At 41.7% G+C, this 22,671-nt stretch overlaps 1 protein-coding gene across 1 annotated transcript; it reads left to right on the plus strand.

Annotated features, from left to right (window-relative positions):
• The first annotated feature begins 3,668 nt into the window (after positions 1-3,668).
• On the plus strand, positions 3,669-15,625 carry stpg4 (sperm-tail PG-rich repeat containing 4). Its single transcript, XM_028604129.1, has 7 exons — positions 3,669-3,758; positions 3,869-3,925; positions 6,686-7,048; positions 9,247-9,311; positions 9,614-9,659; positions 14,595-14,708; positions 15,383-15,625. Exons 1-7 carry the CDS (start codon positions 3,669-3,671, stop codon positions 15,488-15,490), a joined length of 843 nt encoding a protein of 280 aa, XP_028459930.1. The 3' UTR covers positions 15,491-15,625.
• Positions 15,626-22,671: the final 7,046 nt, after the last annotated feature.

A 22,671-nucleotide genomic window follows, 5' to 3' on the forward strand; every position in this document is an offset into this window, starting at 1 on the left:
TGACACGGGTGTATCTCCTAGGTACTCGTATAAACTTTTTTTTGTATCTGCTGTTCTATATACCAGAAAACGACTAATCTTACCATGCTTTTTAATGTTTTACTCACTACTTTTACTTTTTTTTATGACTTCTGGTCATGCCTCAAATAATCCATTCCAAGTTGTATATTTTTGTTTTCCAATAAAAATTACAATCTACTGTTTTGAAAATTGTCTTGTTTTCTCAGTTATAATGGATCCTTGAGTTTGTATACCCTGTAATAATTCCCATTTTTGTATTGAGGACAGGATGCTCCGTTTTTGATAGGATTTTTTTTTTTCTTGTTGCTTAGAATACATATGAAATGTTTACCATTTTTAAATTTAAGTGTCCCCTGTTAATTTCCAAAAAGCACTGAGGAGCATCTGCCAATGCCTCTTAATGTTCAGATAAGCTCAGATCAAATCTGTATTGTCATAAAATAAAAGCACTGAGTGGGATCAAAGGCCTCTAGTTGGAAGTGCACACAATGGTACTTTGACATTGGATTAGCCTTGTACTGTCCCATTCGGACTGCACAGGCCGTGTGTCTGCTACTGTTGGCACAGCACCATGTAGAAGCTGACTGCCTCATGTCTTACTTGGCATTTGCCCATAATCACAAGGTGCAGGTGACGAGCGTGCATCAGAAACCATGGTGTAAATAGAGGTGTACTTTTTTTTTTTTTTTTTTTTTTTTTAAATTCTGATTGAGTTTGTTACAGTAGCTTGCAGAGATACTAAGTTTGTTATTTTGAATGACAAAATAAAGCTCTATTGTGGACCTCAGCTCTTGTCTCCTGTGTGAGTTTTATGTTGGCTGCTTTTTAGGTTGTGCTCTTGATCCTATACAGTGGTTGGACTTGTGCTTTATTGTTAAATAAAGTTATGTGCTGGGTTTTGATATTCCTTTGGGAGTAGCAAGGGCTGCAGTTCTTTGTAGCCTGGTCAGTCATGCATATACAGGCGTCCCTGTGGATACACATTGAAACATTTAGAGCATTATAAAAAAAAGAAAAAAATGCACAAGTAACAACTAGTACATTGAAACAGTATATGGTAAAGAGGGAATCTACTTAAGTAAACCTGATTATCCTTAATCTTCTGTGTAGCTTAAAATAATAATGCCATATCCCTTTATCGGAGTCTGCCTCAGTTTTCAAGACCTAACAAAAGGAACACCACGATCCACAGCAATCTCTGGTGTGAATCGATGACACAAGTTCTCATCTTGTCAAAACTAATTATCACAAGACTTAAAAAAAAAAAAAAAAAACTCTCCCAACTGAAGTGTCATCACAGTCTACTTATAAAAAGCTGTTAATTACACAACTCATGTAACACTAGTCTTGGCTCTCCTCTGCATTCATATTGTCCAAAATAAAAGAAGAGTGTGACTGTACAGTACAGCAGGTACTTTGATCGTTTCGAATTTTCTTAAATCTGAGGATTTTTACTTTTAATACTTTAAAGCTCCTATGACATGCTGCTTTTTGGATGCTTTTATATAGGCCTTAGTTAGTGGTCCCCAAATACTGTATCTGAAGTCTCTTTTATATAGGCCTTAGTGGTCCCCTAATACTGTATCTGAAGTCTCTTTTATATAGACCTTAGTGGTCCCCTAATACTGTATCTGAAGTCTCTTTTATATAGATCTTAGTGGTCCCCTAATAATGTATCTGAAGTCTCCTTCCTGAAATTCAGCCTTGGTGCAGAATTACAGCAACTAGAGCCAGTCCCACAATGAGCTTTCCTTAGGATGTGCCATTTCTGTGTCTGTAGCTATTGAGGAGGAGAGACGGGGGGCAAGGTGGAGGGTGGGGGTGTGGCCTTGAACAACTGCCACTTTGCTCGTTTGAAAGCCATGATGTCTCTCTCTCATGGGTGGGCCAAATTCTCTGGGTGGGCAAAGCAGAGAAAGGGGAGGTAACCTTTCCTCTTATGACCTCATATTTTCTCAAAGGCAGAGCAGGATACCCAGGGCTCGGTTTACACCTATCACCATTTCTAGCCACTGGGGGACCATAGGCAGGCTGGGGGAACTCATATTAATGTTAAAAAACCTTATAAAGTGAAATTTTCATGATAAAACTGACTATACTATACTTTTACTTAAGTAACACATTATTTTACTTACAACTATATAAAGGATCGGAATACTTCTTCCACCACTGATGAATTCTTGGCTCAATCGAACCATGTAGCCTAGCAACGAGGCCGAATGTTGCGCTTTTGCTCCCAGAGCTTGATTTTCACTTCAGGTTTTGGTCTTTAGTTCTGCTGACAGAGAGAGAGACCCTGCGTTCCAATACCCATACTACTATACTATTAGTAAAAATGCCAAAAAGACATTTAGTATACAACACATAGTATGTCAAATGCAGTATGCCACAAATACCAGCATGTCCTACTGCCTCTGTTCTGATTTTGCAGTATGCAAGCATACGAGGAAGTCAAACTTTTTTGGCTTCATGCGCTACTGAGCAACGCTCGTAGGAATGAACAGGGCTCCGCCTCGAATGCTGTATCCAGGTTGTATTATACAGTAGATCCATGCATGCAAGCCGGCATTCTTTTCTGGCTATTCTAACCCATAATCCTTTGTGCAGCATGTATGAGCAAAAGTGTTAAAGTTCAAGTTATGGAGACGTTATGAAGAAATAGTATATCCCAATTGCATGCATACTGCATGCAACAGTGGATACTTAGTAAGGGCAGCTGCAGTATATACTAAAAGTAAAACGAAAAGTATGCAATTTGGAACTCAGCCGAAGTGTGTGTGTGTGTGTGTGTGTGTGTGTGTGTGTGTGTGTGTGTGTTTGTGTGCTTGTACCTTACACTCCAGCCTAGTATACCACAAATGGTAAGAAACTTAAAACTTCAAACAGAGAGAAGAGAGGTAAGTATCACACTTTAAAACCTGCAATGTTCCTTAATTGCCTTATTTCAAGAACCCACTCATCCTAGATATTCAGAACTACACTACACCCAGTAGCCTCGGCCACCTCTGTATAAACGTGTGTGTGAATGTGTGTGTATGGGCCGGCTTGTGTTGTAAAGCGCCTTAAGTGGCCGCTGAGAGTAGAAAAGCGCTTTATAAATGCAGTCCATCGACCACTTACACACACCATGTCTACACTGTCGGTGCCAACGGTACTCAGAACAAGCGGAATGATGAAAACGTTATTTTATGTTCTCTTATTTAACTAACGTCAAAGGATAGAAAAAAGTTATAATTGGAACATTCCTCATTCCTCATGTCTCACCCCAGTTGGTCCTTGCTGGACACTAGCTTGGCAATTGACATGTAATCCTGTTTTGTCTTGCACTGTAATGGCAACTTTTGATCTGTATATTCTAATTAATATCACAGTATCTCTCCAAATATCCCATGCTGGTGGGTGGATGATAATGAGGACTAAGTAACTAACTGCAGCATGTAGGCTACAGTATGTACCTTGGTGCTGGCTTGCCTTGCTTGGTGCTGCTTATTCTGAGTCAAACTAGTCGGCGAGTCTAAACTTAGCCCTCCGCTAGGCCAGCTTGTTTAAATATTGATCGATAGTGGAGTCGCTGCTATAGTAACAGTCACAGTTTTCATGGTGGTCAGGTGTCACTGGATCTCCAGTCGAGCGGATAGTGAGCGACAATGAGTACAGTGCAGGATACTGCCACATGGAAAAACAAAGCTGTCTCTAAAGTCAGTGACATGTCCAGGGGTGGTAATAAAACAGATAAGGTAAGGCTCTTTACAGCCCTCATATCTGTGTGTGGTTAATGAGGACATGCGGGACTAGTAAAGAACGAGATGACACGTGGAGACCTACTGTGTCTTGTTCTTATCTGCAGGGTGATGACAAGGTGGACTTGTGTGGCCGGGGGAGCTGGTGGCTGGGAACGCTGAAAGTAGGTGTCATGCTGTATGCAGTAGGGTTTCATAGCCTGTCTACGGACCAGAGGCTGCTCCACTGACTTCTGTCCAGGCCCGAACAACCGGCACATTAGCTCATGTGTAAATACAGTAGATTTTAGCACTATCCCATTGTCTGTGTCCAAAGTGTGCTGTCTGCCCGAAATAAATTCAAACACTTACACTGCAGTGAATCCAGTCTCTAAGTGCCTTACAGTGCATTTGTGGTAATAATGCATAGACCTAATTAATTATCAGTTTATCTTAATGTAATCCCAGCTCTCAGGCTCCATTTACTGAAATTATGGCTTGTTTGTACAGTACAGTACATTTATGGAATACTTATTCACTCTGCTTATAGAAACAGGAATTTTATTATTACATTTTTGTACCATCACCAAGATATTGCTTAATAATCCTCCCATAAAATTTGGTTGCATTCTAAAATAAGGATTAGAAATAGAACTGCAAAGATTAATCGATTACTTGTCAACTATTAAATTAATCACCAACTATTTTGATAATTGATTCATTGGTTTGAGTCATTTTTTATATAAAAAATAAAAATGATCTGATTCCAGCTTCTTAAATGTGAATATTTTCTATTTTCTTCACTCCTGAAACTCAGAGCTGAAACTGAGTATCTGTAAACTGTGGACAAAACAAGACCTTTGAGGATGTCATCTTTAGCTTTGGGAAACACTGATCCACATTTTTCACCATTTTCTGGCATTTTCTAGACCAAACAACTAATCAATTAAACAAGAAAATAATCAACAGATTAATCAACAATGAAAATAACCATTAGTTGCAGCCCTAATTAGAAATAACTAATAAAAAAGTTAAACCCTCATAAAAAGAGTTTCACTAACAATGCTAGTGTTCCAGTTGCTAGAGCTGATTTTACGGCCAACAGTCCAGTAATGGCTACAACATGCTAGCCTCGCTTTGCCAGACCTTCCTCCACAGAGCTGCAGAGGAGGGGCTGGCTATAGTCCACACAGCATTCTGGGATGCACATTTTTTCCCCTACTATGGCCACGCCAAAGACCCGCCCTTCAGTAGCATTCACACACTACTATTGGTCAGGTGTCCATGCATAAGCAAGGTAACGTAACCCGATTTGTACAGGTCCTATCCCCTGACCAATCGGCTATAGGTCCACTTACCACTCGAGGTCAATGCCTAACCCCAACCAATCGAGCTGCTATTGAAGGGCGGGTCTTGGCGTGGCCATACAGTAGGAAAAAAAAATTGGCTTCCGGAATGGGAGAGAAATGTGCTCTGGTTTATTGGCATTTCTTTAAACCAATCAATTTACAATTCGAGATGCCGTTGTCATCTGCAAAATAGTCTGGAGAAGGAACTTGTTTTGGTGGAACAACGTTCATAAAGTTGTTTCAGTCGTGAAACAGAAAACTCAGATTAGACAGATAATCTAGCTAGCTGTCTGGATTTACCCTGCAGAGATCTGAGGAGCAGTTAACCATAGTCCTCACAAATCCACCGGAGTTTAAAATTACAACACAAAGAAAGTGGAAGGTAACGGAGATCTGGCCAGCGGAATTTCCAGTGGCACCAGAGCAATCCCAAAAATGAAACGTTGTGGATATAGACTACATGAAGAGCAAAGTCAACGTCACTGGCTAAAATAAGCTAAATACCCAGTCACTTTAGGAGGGGTACAGCTATTTCGACTGGTGACATCACTCTCCATTTTATATAGGCTTAAACACATGAGAACCAATAATATATACGCGGAATTCCCTAAATATTAGTGCAGATTCCCTCTTGTTAAGACATTAAGAATGAAATTGCACAAAATGATAAACCGTCTCATTAAACCTACGCTACGGCGTGTGATTGTAGGCCTAACGTTTTTAAGCTAAGCAGCAGCGATGGTCGTGGCCGCCGAGTGGAAGGGAGACCTCCGGTTAAACCATAGCTAATCTTGCTACTCAACGTTTTTCAAAGGTTGGCTATCGCTATGTTACAAAGGCAGTGAAATATTGGACAAATGTAAGGCCACCGCCTGTAAACCCATTGGTATCAGGCATTCATTTTGCAGCCTACACTGTGCATTTGTTTTAGTTTGTCAGTATTTCCACCATACTTGTGTATTGATGATATACATGACCATAAACCATAGGTAGAGATTAAAGTTGATTAAGCCACTTACTCTTAATTTCGCCCACACACCAGGCCTTGACAGCTAGTGACGCGATATCGAAGAACCATAGCAAAGAACCCAGTCTGAACGTACCAGAGAAATGGTACAGCCCAATGGGGAGGGAGGGTTTGAAAATCGTATTTCATTAGATTATTTCCTGAATTGTTGGTATGTAATGGTAATACTGCATTTAAATAGGTATGAATGTGGAATTGTGTGAATGTGACAGGTCGTCGTTGCAAATGAGAAGTTGTTCTCAATCGACTTACCTGGATAAATAAAGGTTAAATAAAATAAAAAATACATACAATTTTCGATAGGCTAACATTATATTTTATTACATTTTGTTTTTCAGTACCCCCCCACCAAACTATTATTTTCATACACTTTGGGAGGGTCCAAGTCTCATCCTGGAGGGTCAGACCATCCCCCCAATACCCTCCATAATTCAAACAGTGCTCATAAATCCACTGTGTTGGAGTTAAAATTCCAACACAAAGAAAGCGGAAGGTAACGGACCTCGGACCGAAAAGAAAAAGAGCGCGATCCGGCGGAATTTCCGGCAGCACCGCCATAAACCCGGAAGTGGAACGTCGTGGATATAGACGAACAACATGCTAACAATACAGTAAAGTGTCGGCGCACCAAGCCATGTGTTAACACATTCCCTAAACTTCTCTCGCCCTTCTTTCAGGACACACCCATCCCAGGTGTCTATCACATCCGCGACTTCCTCGAAGAGGCTGAACTGAACCCGGTGAGGAAGACCTACGGGTTCAAAGGCGTCGGCAGAAAAGCCCACCCTCTGGGCGTACGTAAGGGGGATTTGCTTCTCCCTGGGGCGTATGACTACATCGACTCCATCCAGGAGGTCTTGAAGCACCAGGCGTCCTACTCTTTCAAAAACTGTCCACGGCCCAACATCGTCACCCTGGGCGTCAGGGACAAGGTGGGGTTTATTTATGACCATATCACATGACCTAATATTAAAGAAAGAGTTCACCATTTTGAAAAATACCCTTATTTTCTTTCTTTCTCAGTCAGATTTTCCACAATCCTAAACATGTTATGCCATTATTACTTGCCCCCCAAAAAATGGGTTCAGTCTGCGGTGTCGTATCCAGTCAATAATGAAACAAGTCATCGCTGTCAGTCAGATACCTCGTATCTCCATATTTCATAATTTTAATTCTTTTCATAAATCAATGCTATTAGTACGGAATCGTACTGCGTTCACAAAAGAAGAAAAAATTAGACACCTTATCTCGTAAATTAATGACAAGATCTTTTCTCATAATTACGAGATTTTTTTCTCATAACAGTAATTACGAGATAAGGTGTCTTATTTTTTTTTTTTTTTTTCTAGTGGCTGTAATTCTGCACCAAGGCTGAATTTTGGGAAAGAGACTTCAGATACAGTATTAGGGGACCACTAAGGCCTATATAAAAGAGACTTCAGATACAGTATTAGGGGACCACTAAGGTCTATATAAAAGAGACTTCAGATACAGTATTAGGGGACCACTAAGGTCTATATAAAAGAGACTTCAGATACAGTATTAGGGGACCACTAAGGTCTATATATAAGAGACTTCAGATACAGTATTAGGGGACTACTAAGGTCTATATAAAAGAGACTTCAGATACAGTATTAGGGGACCACTAAGGTCTATATATAAGAGACTTCAGATACAGTATTAGGGGACCACTAAGGTCTATATAAAAGAGACTTCAGATACAGTATTAGGGGACCACTAAGGCCTATATAAAAGAGACTTCAGATACAGTATTAGGGGACCACTAAGGTCTATATATAAGAGACTTCAGATACAGTATTAGGGGACTACTAAGGTCTATATAAAAGAGACTTCAGATACAGTATTAGGGGACTACTAAGGTCTATATATAAGAGACTTCAGATACAGTATTAGGGGACCACTAAGGTCTATATAAAAGAGACTTCAGATACAGTATTAGGGACCACTAAGGTCTATATAAAAGCATCCAAAAAGCAGCAGGTCATGGGATCTATAAACAGTGCCGAGGCGATTTTCGAACAATAAAATGTTTTCAAATGAGCCTTTTTCCATTTCCTGAAAAACAACAGTTTTCCCCCGACAGCGATGAAGTTATTACACCAACGGCAAAAAAAAGCTACATTGTTATTTACATTATATTAACGCCGCCTTCACATTGGCACAGTAGATACGACTGCCAAACCACCAGAAGTCATTCATTTCCTATGTAGATTCGCAAGACCGCATGCGAATGGGTCGGAACCGATGCGAACGAGTGCGGTGTGAAAAGAAATCGGTTTCCGTTGGTCATCCGGATGCGTTAAAAAAGTTGAACTCGTACGGCAGGCAACGGACGCTTCCTATGCGACAATCCGAGCGGAAGTGAGCGTTGCTATGGTACTGATAAACAAATCGGAATTCTTAACTTTTAATAAAAAAAACATTAGTGTGTGATTGTAGAAAGGGGTAAAAGATCGATTCATTTTGGAGTATGAGAAAAGTTCTTCCGTGCAGAAACAATGCACAGGATACCCGCTATGGCTAAGTTGGTTAGCAACAGACATCGAACTATTGACATTATATCGCTATATCACGTTTAACCGACCTGACATGTCAACTTTTCTCCATGCAGCAGCCTTTCTGTTCATATCTCTATAGCCCTCAGATGAGAGGTCATAGAGAATTGGACACTGACAGAATGAGTCGTTCCAGTCTCTCCGCCATTCTTTTTCTACTCGCTTCCGACTCTTTTCAGCGGTGTAGTACGACGTCCGCTGAGGGGCGCGTTGCGTATTACGGAGCTGATTTCAAGTGCCGGTGTGAAGGCGGCGTTAGATTTTTTTTTAGCATGACGTGTTGTTAACTCTTAGCCCTCTACACCACCTTGATTTAATCATGCATTCCTTAGCTTTACGCTGTAACTTAACTTATCATCATGGTACAGTAGGTGCAGTTGCTGCAGCAGACTAACTGAAAACACAAAATGGGTTGGAAATACAAGCCAGCTGTTGGCGATGGAACACAGCCATAGCCTGTATAGATAGAACACAGCAGGCGAAAAAAAATGAAAAATCATGCCGACACTGACATAGATATTTAAACACTTCTTTATCTTTATTCCTTGTGCCAGCATATAAACACTTCACCGTGCGACTATGATGTGACAGCGAAACCAGTGGAGAAGATTCCCTGCAAGTAAGCCCTCGATAAACAGCCTCTCTGTAACTCTCAGATCACAGCGGAGCAGACAAGCCATGAATCAACCCTTGATCGCCGAATCCTTCCCCTTCATACAGCTTCTCCTTCCCTCTCACATCTCCTCACAGCACAAAGACGGAGGAGCAATCACAAACCTGCTCTCTCATTTTCTCGCCTCTGATCATGCATGGCCTTATTCTTTTCTTCTTCACTCTTCCCCTCATTTCTTTTCTTCTTTCTCTTCTTTTTTTTTTTTTTGACAGCCACTCCACCCTGTGTCTTTTCTCCTCTTCTTGCAGGCATGTGATGTTTCGGTCGACCGTGCAGCGGATCAGCTTTCCTCCTGTAAGTATCTGGTCACCAAGACTAGTTATTAGGACCATTCAGTCTTTCCATCGCCCACAAAAAGGCTTCATTACAATACGCATACAATAGGTTTTAGTTACAAGCTATGACCCTAATGAGTATCTGTTGCTGAACAAGAGCTAGTTATGACAACCACGAGGGTCAAAGAAAACCGATCCCACAGGCTGTCTGATTATATCATTTGCCCCCATTTGAGGGCCAGTTATGGCACTGTGCTAGCCGATCAGTCAGCTGGGGTTCATATTGCATTATTGCAGCCATGCTGATGGATATTTGAGCCGCGCTGGCAGCTGCTGAGTGTTGACAGAGAAGGGAAAAGGTGCTAAGAAATCCCGAGGGTGTTATTACTGCCGAGTTGGGGGCAGTTTTCTGCTGTTAGTGGTGTGACAGCGACTCTAAGACAAGTTTGTTGTCAAAGGTTAAGCACCTACACAAATCCCACAGCCAAGTGAACTGAAAGCCCGGAGCATTCAGACAGCTGACCTGGCGAAGGCCGGCAGATATTAGCGGATCGGAATTGAAGCGTCTTAATGGTTTGCACTGGGAACTCTTGGTCCACCCTGAGACAGCAGGAATTTCAGATTTGGCCAAGAATGGAAAAAAAAATAGATTATGAAAGATATGAAACAGATTTCCACAGATCCAAAGACCTCCAGTAAGCGGAAGATGTTTGGGAACACAAATAAGAAGAAGATGTATATTCCCTTTTTCTGATTTGACTTTAATTTCTCCATCCTGGGGCTACGGTGTGTCCTAGATTTACATGTTGTGCTTTTTGCAATATCAACTGCACATGCTGCTCGGAAGGAACAAATCCTCCCATAAGATTCAAGCCTGTTTGAATAAAATTCAAAATCCCAGGCATTTTCATATGAATAAATGTCCTCATCTCTGTTGCTTCAGCAAAGAAGTGATTCAACCTTTGACTAATGCATGAAAACTTGCTGAGCTAAACATCTGCTGTTTGGTATAGTTTCTATCTGCCACACTAGCTGCACGGCAATGTCGGTCTGTCACTTTGGCTCACACTGAAATATCTCAACTACTATTGGAGAGCCACAAGACTGTGAATGGGCATCCATGGTCCCTGAGGATGAATCATAAGGGCATTGGTCATCCCTTCACTTTTTCATCTGGTGCAGCCTTCAGCTCAAAATATAAATCTGTCTGGTACTTTTGTTTATGCTAATTTGCACATGTTGCATTAACAATCTAAACTAAAATGAAGAATGGGGTAAACACAGAGGTGTATAAAGTACTAGAGACCCATACTTGAGTAAAAGTACAAGTGCTCTATCAAAAAAGTGACTTGATTAGAAGTAGAAGTGCTCTTTAAGCACCACACTTAAGTGGAAGTACTAAATTATTCAAAATTTTTTGTACTTAAGTATTGCAAGTAGTTTATTTTAAAATGTACTACTCAAGTACTGAAAGTAAAAGTAAAAATTATGTAGTTATTAAAGAAAGCAGTCAAAAGTTTGAATATCATATTGTTTATATTATTTCAAATGTTTAGCCTGAAGGACAGGAACGTACAACACCGCAGCATGTCATGAACCGCGCGTAGCTAGTTAGCTAGCGCTTACTGATAGCTCAAGCCGGCGTGCCATTTGTTTATTATATTTATACATTTTTGAAGGCCATTATTTCGCAATCTTTCGGGAGGCAGAGTAGGCACTTTGTTCTATATAAATTGTCTTTCACTCCGACAAATGAAAACATGGACTCTAAGTAGTGCCAGAGGTGGTCTCCTTCCTCACCCTCACCCTCACCGCCACAATCACTCCAAGTTGAATGGTGTTGTTGAAGGTGGCGTTTCTGGTTCTTCTATCTCGAAACATACTAACTAAGCTCAAGTGTTCTCGATGCAGGCAGGCAGCAGAGAGCGAAAGGCAGAACGGGAGCACGCGCGGCCTTCTTATGAGACGGCTTGATTCGCTCAGTGATGAGCCAGCTTCATCAAACCTGGTGACAGAGCCATCTACCGCTCTGGCAGTGATAATGTGGGTTTGGAATGATTGGTAACATTTTTATAATTGTAACGAGTTAACGATGTAGCACATAAAAAATGGATCGGAGTAAAAGTATTAAACTCATCGGAAATATGTACTGAAGTAAAAGTGGAAGTAGGAGGAAAAAAAAGAATACTCCAGTAGAGTACAGATACAGCTTTTTAGTACTAAAGTACAGTAGTGAAGTAGTTCTACTTCGTTACTATACATCTCTGGGTAAACCTTTTGCCTGGTAAATCATGTCAGCATTGTCATTGTCATTAGCATTTAGCTCAAAGCTCCACTGTGCCTAAGTACAGCCTCACAGAGCAGCTAGCATGGCTGTAGCATCTTTTTGTTTGCCCCCCATAATAATAAATGTTTTCTATTTATGTTTTTGGAGGCAAAACAGCCTCACTGTTATTTTTTCCAAATCGAGGAATTCAAGAATATGTCATATTGATTTCACCTCATATTATTTATAAAAAAAATTCTCAAGGTTTCGAGTTGATTTAAAGAGTATTGTTATAGTAAGGCCTTCTTGGATGCACCAATCAGAAACAGGTTCAAGTTTTCACAGACATTCACAGAATGCGCGCCAGTTACCTCCGCCATGCAGGCAAACGTATCTAATTTGCTGTGCCATAGTAGGAAAGTAGGCCAGGTGCTTTGGTTCAAACACACTTGCACACATACAGTCATGTGTAAGAGAGTCGCACCACTGTGCACCGGCCCCCGTGAAATACACCTGCAGCACCTCTGGTAGCATCAGGCAAGCGCGCGGGGCCAAGCAGGCCAGTTGCCGAGGATCAAGTAAACTGGCAAGTGGGATCAAATGGCATGTAATGGTAGCAGCCATCCCTCCAAGGAGCAGAGGAGAGGAAAAGACATCTTCCTGTCTCCCTCTGTCAGAATCAGAGAGCAGATGAAAATGAAAGGCTGGTCCTGTGTTCAGGGACAGGGAGACAGTTTTATGTCTAAAGGAGGAGGGTAGAGGAGGGCTGATGCTATTTCTGCATGGCACGCCGCTGGTGATGACCAGTATGTGTGTTAGTGGGTAACAGGAAAGGAGAAGTGAAAGGCAAGGAGAGAGAGGGTGAGAGACTGACTATTGCCAGAGGCTAACACAGATCACATGGGCGGAAAAAACACAACACAACCAGAGACCAGCAAAGGCCATAAAGAGTCAAATGATATGTCATAGGTCTTAAAAATATGGGTATGGGACCCTAAAATAGATCTGATGTATAGCCCATTGTTGTATCCCTCAGATGACTTGGGTATCAGCGGTATAACAATAGGTTTACATGAGCTTATAGGCCCATAGGGGAAAGAATGTATCTCTCATTTGGCTCTGAAAATGTTAGAGGTCATGATATACAGCGGTGGGGGAATGCTTACAGCATCACGTTTGGTTTGGTTGGACTCTGTAGGGTTTACTCTGTCAGCAAGTTTTGTTGGGACGCTTAAGAACAATGCCATTTGAACTTTTATGACGCCATAAAAATGAAGGTCCAGGTTCTCCTCCTGAAAAACAGGGCTGTTCTTTAAAGGTGCTTGTACTAATCCAGAATAACATGCTGACGTTAGCTACAACAAAACTGCTCATATTTAGCTGTTTCTCTGTGTGCTCTTAGCTTCATTACTATAAGTGCACAAAACCTGATTATTAAGTCACAGGGACTGGGAAGCAGTTGATTTAACTGCTGTGTTACCTACAAGCTAGTGACACGAAACAAATAGAGGGAGGAGGGCATGACAATGAAGTTATGTTTAAGTGGCAAAATACAGTTTCTTACCTAATCAAAGGAAAGAAATCACATTTGTTAGCCTACATGCTAATAATTTCATGCTAGCCTTGGCCTGCAACATAATGAAGGTGAGGATTATCATGTTTAGCTAAAGTTATGGGGATTACAATGCACCTTGTTTTAACCCGCTGCGTTTCCAAACGTCTGTCCAAAACAAGCTACTTGCTACAAGCTAAAGGCTACCGCTAACTGACATTTTCAATGAAGATAATAGCTAGCTTAAAAAAAACAAGCTCAACATACAAAAATACAACAAAGAAAAAATATGACATGCTAATTACTACATGCTAGGCTTGGTCTGCAACATGTGAGGTTGAGGCATAGCATGGTTTCAGTCAGGAACACTCTCGTCATAGATTTAACCATTTATTGCAACAAACGGAAATACAGTTATACTTGGCGATGAATTCTCTGTTCTGATGATGCTCCCTGGATCAGCCAAGCCGCATGCTAAGATGACACGGGGAGCACGCTGCTGAGACCCCCCCTGTACACAAGAGTAGGCCCAATCCAAGACATAGTTATGGTGACACCCAAAACACAGACGTTGGAGGCTGGGGTGGTAGAGGCAAGCTTTGCCAGGCAGCAGCGGTGTGAGGCAGCATTGGATTAGCAGGAAGCAGAGAGGACTAGGGAGACATTTAAGTGGATCGCCTGATGTGAAAATGGCTGTGATTGGTTGTGACTGGCTGGAATGATAATTCAGTTAGTGGGCCTATAACTTCTGTGTCCTGCATGAACTAACGCAATGCCTAATTTAGTGTTATCCAGTTGGTTTAAACTTGCAATAGTGGGTTACTAGCCTGACTTGGTGATACCCAGATTCTAGTCAGAATGTGAACTTCCCGACCTCAAATGTTGTGGGCGGGGCTAAGTTCGGCTCGCATCCAGGCTAGTGGGTTACCAAACCTCTGTCCAATAACTAAAGTATTTGCTACGTGTGTTTTCTTTTCCTCTACGTATATGTCTTAACTGACCAAAGGTAAGGAACCCAATGTGCGCTCACATGACGATTACATGCTAGCCTTGGTCAACAGCATATTAAGGCTTGATCACAAAATCCATCAATCAATCCATCAATCAGTAATAGCTCCTATCTCTGACCATCTTAGAAAGAGGGGCCGGCTCCATGCCACTACTATCCACAGACCAGACCAGGAAAAGGCATCACTTCCTGCTTCAAATCCACATTGCCGCGGCTCCACTGTGTGCACTCTGTAAGTCTGGTAGGCTACTTCACATTTAGCTACATCATGTCCTCTATAGATGCACACAGGCTGCATGTGAACATGTCCAACATTGCATTATTAGTAGTGTGGCTAGTTTGTGGCTGTCTGACATTAGTGTAAGACTATGAATTTACGTTTTTTTTTTTTTCTTTTACAGTTTTATACCCTTTCACTTTTCCCATCAGTTAAATTCTTAATGCTTGAAATGCAATATAGGCCTACTAATGTTTCGTTGGATTTAGTAGTGACCTTATCATGTTTTTGATGAAAATTCAGCAACGTTTAAAGAGATAAGATGATTGCGTTATGATTTAGATTCCTGTAAGTAAAATGGAACGTCACACCATTACAGAGAACGCAGCAAAGAAAACATACCTCACACAAATAAGCACAGATATCCAATGGCTGCAGCACTTCAACACATACTTTTATGATGAGATTGACAATTTCTTAACACTAAAGAGAGAACTAAGAAGAAAATAAATGAAAAGGGTCTGCCTTTTTCATATTTTGAAGTTACGACATAGTGAAAAGTATTTGTGTGTCTGTGTGTGTGTGTGTGTGTGTGTGTGTGTGTGTGTGTGTGTGTGTGTGTGTGTGTGTGTGTGTGTGTGTGTGTGTGTGTGTGTGTGTGTGCGTGTGCGTGTGTGCATTGTCTGTGCATTCCACAGAAGACCCCAGGACCAGGGGCCCACGAACCTTGCTGGAAGTTGGGCGATCGTGTGAACACAGAAGCCATAGACCCATCATTTAGCCTCTTCTTCCGCAACATTCTCTAGTGTGGACTTTAATTCCCACAAAAACTTCTCTCCATCCTGTATGTAAAAGTAAAATTACGAATGTGCAAAAGAAAGAAATATTCCAGTCTCTTATTACTTGGACCAATGTTTATCTGCATGTCAGTGAGGGAGTCTGTGGTCTGCCAAAGACATAATAAGCTGAATTTGTTGTGCTCAAATCGCTTTAGTGATGCCGGCCAGGGAAGCAGAATGATCTTATCTGCAACAAAGGGTAATTCATTCCACTTAACTACATGTTCCCGGTATTGCTCTCTCCCTTCATCTCTCCTGCTCTTGCTCCTCTTTCCCTCTCTGTCAGCAGCCAGGCTGCTTTGCCTTCCTACTATCTCTGCCCTGCGATCCACTCAGGAGGAGGAATGCTGCTCAGCCATGCGTCACATGCACATAGCTTAGTGTGGCATGCTGCACCCTCAGATAACACATTCAGAACCAAGGCAGTGGCACATAATAAAACAGCTATTCTTATCGCTACCTACTCCGCATACTCATTCTTTTCACGAAACAAACAAACACGGCCAATAATGTAGGGACACGGAGAACAGCAGCGGTAGGAATCACCTCCGTGTGGAACATAATGAGGTGGTGTAGATTACAGTGCAACAGATGATAGGTACAAAAACAAACAATGCAGATTTGCTATTTGTGTGATCCTGGACAATGTTTCTTTTGTCATTTATTTACTCATGGAAGGGGTTTGCTAAGCAATGCATGCACTTTGTCAGCACTGTTTTCTATTCATAGATAGATAGATAGAAACGCGCGCCTAAGAGCAGCAGGATTTTGTGCCGCAGCCAATTAGACAGTTGTTGATGTAATGGAGACTTATATCTGTCCATTTTGCCCAGCCAGATTCTGTTATCAGAGGATGGAAATATGCAATTATATAGCAAGGAGTCATCATAATTCCATTAACAAACAATAGCACAGCTTCTTTATTGATCAGTGAAAACCAGTCACATAACTTTTAACTTTGATGGATTATTCTTTTTAGGTCATTTGGATGGAGACACTCGACTAATGTATCTACAAATTCCCTTCATCATCAGTGGAGCAGCTTGCTGTATCCTAGGCACATGTGTGACCTGTTTTCACTACGAACATGGCTCCTCTTCTTCGCTGGGTCATTAAAGCTGCACTAATCAACACTTTGACATGACAACCCTGTTCTCACTCCAAACTCGTAAAATACGGACGTTTGGACAATTTCTGTCAGCGTCTGAAGCGACGAGAAAAAAGCGCCCTTCGGCGTGTTTGTAGAACGCACCAGGGAGAGCAGCAGCTACACGGGGTTTGAAGATGACGTAGCATTGAGAGCGACTACGGTAGCGAGTAGTATGAAAGGCCGAAAATCCGCATAGGGAGGTTGTTTGTGTTGGTCAAACAACACAGGACTTTCACCCAGGAGACTGGGGATCGTGTCCCGCGTGTCACGTTTCCTAAACCCAACCGTCCCGTTATTGTTATCCTGAACCCAACCGTCCCGTTCTTCTTTTCCTAAACCCAATCCTCCCGTTCCTCCCGCGTGTCACGGAAACGTAAGCCCATCCACGACCTTTTCCTTAACCTAACTGCATCAAAAGTGACTACCTGACTATATTAAATTAGATAAAAGCTTCTACACCAGATGCCTATCTGACAGTGCTATAGCTAAATTTAAAGAAGATATTCCAACAGCATTCGACTCTATGTCATGCCTTAACATAACCGAGGACCTCTATGTTAACCTCAGTCCCTCTCAAATTGATACATTTGTAGACGGTGCTACGACTTGCCTACGGACGACCTTAGACTCTGTTGCTCCCCTGAAAAAGAAGATGATGAAGCAAAGGAAATTAGCACCTTGGTATAACTCCCAAACCCGCAAATTAAAACAAATCTCACGAAACCTCGAATGTAAGTGGCGTTCCACCAAAGTGGAAGAATCCCGTTTCGATTGGCAAGAAAGTCTGAAAACCTATAGGAAGGCCCTAAGAAAGGCCAGATCAGACTATTACTCATCACTAATAGAAGAAAACAAGAACAACCCAAGGTTTCTTTTCAGCACTGTAGCCAGGCTGACAGATAGTCACAGCTCTACTGAGCCATCTATTCCTCTAGCTCTGAGTAGTGATGACTTCATGAACTTCTTTAATGATAAAATTACAACAATTAGAGATAAAATTCATCACCTTTTGCCTTCAACCTCTAACGGTTCACCTTTAAACGCAGAGTCGCTAGAAATAACGACTAGTCTCGACATATACTTAGACTGCTTTTATCCTATAGACCTTCAACAATTAATATTAAAGATATCCTCAGCAAAGCCATCTACCTGTCTCTTAGACCCCATCCCAACGAGGCTACTTAAAGAAGCGTTACCCGTGGTATACACTTCATTACTAGATATGATCAATATGTCCTTATTAACAGGTTATGTACCGCAGTCATTTAAAGTAGCTGTGATAAAACCTCTTCTGAAAAAACCCACCCTCGATCCTGAGGTCTTAGCAAACTATAGACCTATATCTAACCTTCCCTTTTCTCCAAGATCCTTGAGAAGGTGGTTGCTAATCAGTTATGTGATTTTCTACATAACAATAGTTTATTTGATGACTTTCAATCAGGATTTAGAAAGCATCATAGCACAGAGACAGCACTGGTGAAAATTACTAACGACCTTTTAACTGCTGCAGACAAAGGACTTGTCTCCATTCTTGTTTTACTAGATCTTAGTGCTGCATTTGACACTATTGACCATTCAATCCTGTTACAGAGATTGGAACACTTGGTTGGCATTAAAGGAATTGCTCTAAGCTGGTTTAAGTCCTATTTCTCTGATCGATCTCAATTTGTTAATGTTAATGATAAATCCTCCAAGTACGCTAAAGTTAGCCATGGGGTTCCTCAAGGCTCAGTGCTTGGACCAATTCTATTCTCCTTATATATGCTTCCTCTAGGCAATATTATTAGGAAACACTCAATTAACTTTCACTGTTATGCGGATGACACCCAATTATACTTGTCAATCAAACCGGACGAAACCAGTCAGCTAGCTAAATTTCAAGCGTGCATTAAAGATATAAAATCCTGGATGACCTATAATTTTCTGATGTTAAACCCTAACAAAACTGAAGTTATTGTACTGGGACCTAAACACCTCAGAACCTCATTATCTAAAGATATAGCTACTCTGGATGGTATTGCCCTGGCCTCCAGCACTACTGTCAGAAATTTAGGAGTTATTTTTGATCAGGATATATCCTTTAATGCCAATCTACAACAAACCTCAAGAACTGCCTTTTTCATCTTCGTAACATTGCCAAAATTAGGAATATCCTGTCTCAAAACGACGCTGAAAAACTAGTGCATGCATTTGTTACTTCCAGGCTGGACTATTGTAACTCCCTACTGTCAGGTTGCTCAAATAAGTCCCTTAAGACTCTCCAGCTGATCCAGAATGCTGCAGCGCGCGTGTTCTCACAAGAACTAAGAGAAGAGATCATATTTCTCCTGTATTAGCTTCTCTGCACTGGCTTCCTGTTGAATCCAGGATTGAGTTTAAAATCCTTCTATTGACCTACAAAGCTCTAAATGGTCTAGCACCATCATATCTAGAAGAGCTCCTAATACCTTATTGTCCCACTAGAGCACTGCGCTCCCAGAATGCAGAGTTACTGGTGGTACCTAGAGTCTCTAAAAAGTAGAATGGGAGCAAGAGCCTTCAGTTATCAGGCTCCTCTCCTGTGGAACCAGCTCCCGATCTGGGTTCGGGGGGCAGAAACTGTAATCGCTTTCAAGAATGAACTTAAAACTCTTCTATTTGATAAAGCTTATAGTTAGGGAGTGAGGAGTTGCAGTGTTCACCTAACTGGCCCACCTGCTTCTCTTCATAATTGTTAGACTAATAATACATAACAAAGTAGAGGGAGGCAGGCCAGCCAAGCCCGATCCGGGGGGGAGTTTCTAAGCCCGAAAAAGCTACCTTTCCTTATGACCTGTCTCTCTTAGTTACGCTGTTATAGTTACGCTGTTATAGTTCTAGACTGCCGGGGGACTTCCTTCCTTCCTTTGACACACTGAGCTGCTCTCTCCTCTCCCTTTCTATTACTTTTACTATTACTATTTGTGTGTATCCAGTCCCAGAAATGCTTGTTACTAATCCTAGCTTCTGGGGAGTTTACTCCCCGGAGTCCTTATGTTTTTTCCTCCAGCGTATTTCCTTGGAGAACGTTGGCACCAAGATCCTGGTTCCAGCTGTCGCCGTGGTCCTGCTGCACTCCCTGCCGAGCTCAGCGGTGCCCTGCAATGTCATGCTTCTTCCGGCTGAACCCTGCAGCTTCCCGCTACATCCAGTCACTGTTCCATTATTAATGTGACTATTATCGCCACTGTTCATCACACCCCCAACCGGCCCGTCAGACACCGCCTACCAAGAGCCTGGGTCTGTCCGAGGTTTCTTCCCAAGAGGGAGTTTTTCCTTGCCACTGTCGCACTGCTTGCTCTTGAGGGAATTACTGTAATTGTTGGAATTGTTGGGGCTTTGTAAATTATAGAGTGTGGTCTGGACCTACTCTATCTGTAAAGTGTCTCGAGATAACTCTTGTTATGATTTGATACTATAAATAAAATTGAATTGAATTGAATTGAATTGAAAAGTGACGCCAATAGTCCCGACCAAGCGCGTTTAGATAAAGCATGTTTAGATATGACGCTAAAGGACGACTTGTAGTGTCAAAAACAACGACAAAGCGTCCGTATTTTACGAGATGGGAGTGAGAATCTGTTGGACATGAACAACGGATCAAATTACCTGCAGTTTTCCTTACCTCTATGGAGTATTTTAGTGTTTTTCAGCTCATTGTCTTGTTTTTTTTTAAATCAAAAAGCTCTAAGACGCGCAAAATTAGCAAGTAGCTTTGAGCATAGCATTTAGCAGATCAAGAGACAGATATTGCCCTCAGGAGTTGGTGAAGACCAAAACAAGAGCTAAAAGGAGATTGAATAATGGACTTGAGTTGAGTGTTCAGAAACACAACTCCAAACGAACAACTGTTTGCAAACATGCTTGACATATTAACTTGTGAAAATATGTCAATGTTGTGTGTAGAACAGCTTGTTCTGCTGCCCACAAGCAGCGGCCACAACAGTTGACGTAGCATAAAGCTCACACAGTGAACACAGTGAGACAAAGCGGGGCCATGTTTGTAGTGAATACCTGGGATGGTTTGTGGAAAACATTGGGTTAGATGCTGGTTTGAACTATGGAAAACACTGGCTCATTTTGGACAGACTGTATACATGCTGTCGGTAGGCGATCGGTGCTGCCTGCGCAATCCGATATACACACGCGCATAAATACACTTTCCCTACACTATTTGTATCATGCATGCGTTGACACACTTGACGGCCAGGCGGCATATAACATTTTATGTTATTCATTATGCAGTTCACGTCTGTTTTTTAAAGATATTTAAATTAAGTACTTATTGTCACTGATCTAAAACTCACCGGAAAAGTGCTTCTAATATCCTTCACGGGATCTGTTGGTCCATTTGATATACTGTCCATGCTTTTACACAGAGGTTTGAGTTGGGAAGCCATGTGACAGAATAGTGGCGTGATGAGGTCACAGGTGCTGCATTTTAGCTTCATAATATCCACAAAACATCTCAAACCACCCCCACTGGTGGGTCAACCCCTAAAGCTGATGAAGCAGCATCCCTAAAGCTGGTAAGGGCCGTTCTCGTTTCTTGCTCAATAGGGCACTTCAGCAAAGGTGAACACTGACATGAAACACAGGCTGGACTTTGAGTAGAAGCTCATTTCAATAGCGCTTTGTTAGTGGTAAGGGGATTTTGGAACTCGTGAGATACTGCACATATTGAGGCATTTACTCTTCCACACACGCATTGACATCAGTGGAGTGTTGTGTTTGGCATAACGGTCAGGCGAGCCGTAGCGACATTATCACGACTTTTACGGTAATCCCCACCAGACCACCACTCTGTTTTCCTTAAGTTGCAGACACTTAAGAGCTTGAGGAGGTTCAAGAGCCGAGCTTTTATTCTCTCTGTCATTATTCTGGAGACAAAGGAGCGGACACTTCCATCCGGAGAGGAAGGCACTTGTAACACCGGGCTTTGAATGCAGCCTCTAGAGTGCTGGCCAAGTGTATCCACTTATTGTGAGGAAGACGCAATGAGAAGGATGAGAGAGTGTGTGTGTGTGTGTGTTTGTGTTGTGTGTGTGTGTGTGTGTGTGTGTGTGTGTGTGTGTGTTGGATGAGCAGCCATTCTGCCTGTGGTCAAGGCACCAAGCCCACAGCAATCTCTGTCTCTCTCAACCCTGCAGTGCTCTTCCTCTATTCTCATCTCAGTGATCTCCACAGTCCAGCACTGATCTCTGACATATGCCTCATACTGACGACTTAACACCATCTATCTCCCACAGCCTGCCTCGACCACAGGCACGGCTAGGCACCTGCTCTTTCGCTGTCAATCAAACCCCCCTCGTAGACACACATTGCTTCGAATACGCACGTAGCCGCACAGTTAATGTGCTTGTGATCCTTTGCTTTTTAAAAAACGCATTTGCAAAAACTGACAAGTACACTCACTTCTTAAAGGGGCTAGTTACTACTACTACAAAACCTTCCTTTTTGTATGGAAGAGGGTTAGGGCCAATGTGAAAAATTTATTTGAGTTCTGAGTTTAAAGTCAGAATTCTGAGAAAAATAAAATCAGCATCCGCAAAGTTGACATTTGTATTTTTGAGTGTAATATTTCAACCATTTGTGAATCTATTGCCATGAAATTTAATACAGACATTCCCATTCCCAGATTCCTACAGGACGAATGGTAATAACATGGAATCTGCAATCTGCCGACACAGAATTCAGCTTTTTTCTCTGTGTTTTGTGCTAAACTGCATGTGTTGCATGCTAACAAGCTAAACTAAAACGTAGAATGCGGTGGACTTTATTCTCAGAATTCAGACTTTTTTTCTCAGAAGTATGACTTCAAACTCAAAGTATAAGAATTCAAATACATTTTTCACATGTGGCCCTAGTCCTCTTCTGTATTTTTGCTATGAGTACTTAAAATGTAATAATTTAAACCTCTACTGAAAGATGAAAGTGAACCTTTAGCGTCAACGCTCTGCAGCAAAATTTATCAGGATGG

Source organism: Perca flavescens, chromosome 17, assembly GCF_004354835.1.
Source record: "Perca flavescens isolate YP-PL-M2 chromosome 17, PFLA_1.0, whole genome shotgun sequence".
NCBI classification, from domain to species: domain Eukaryota; kingdom Metazoa; phylum Chordata; class Actinopteri; order Perciformes; family Percidae; genus Perca; species Perca flavescens.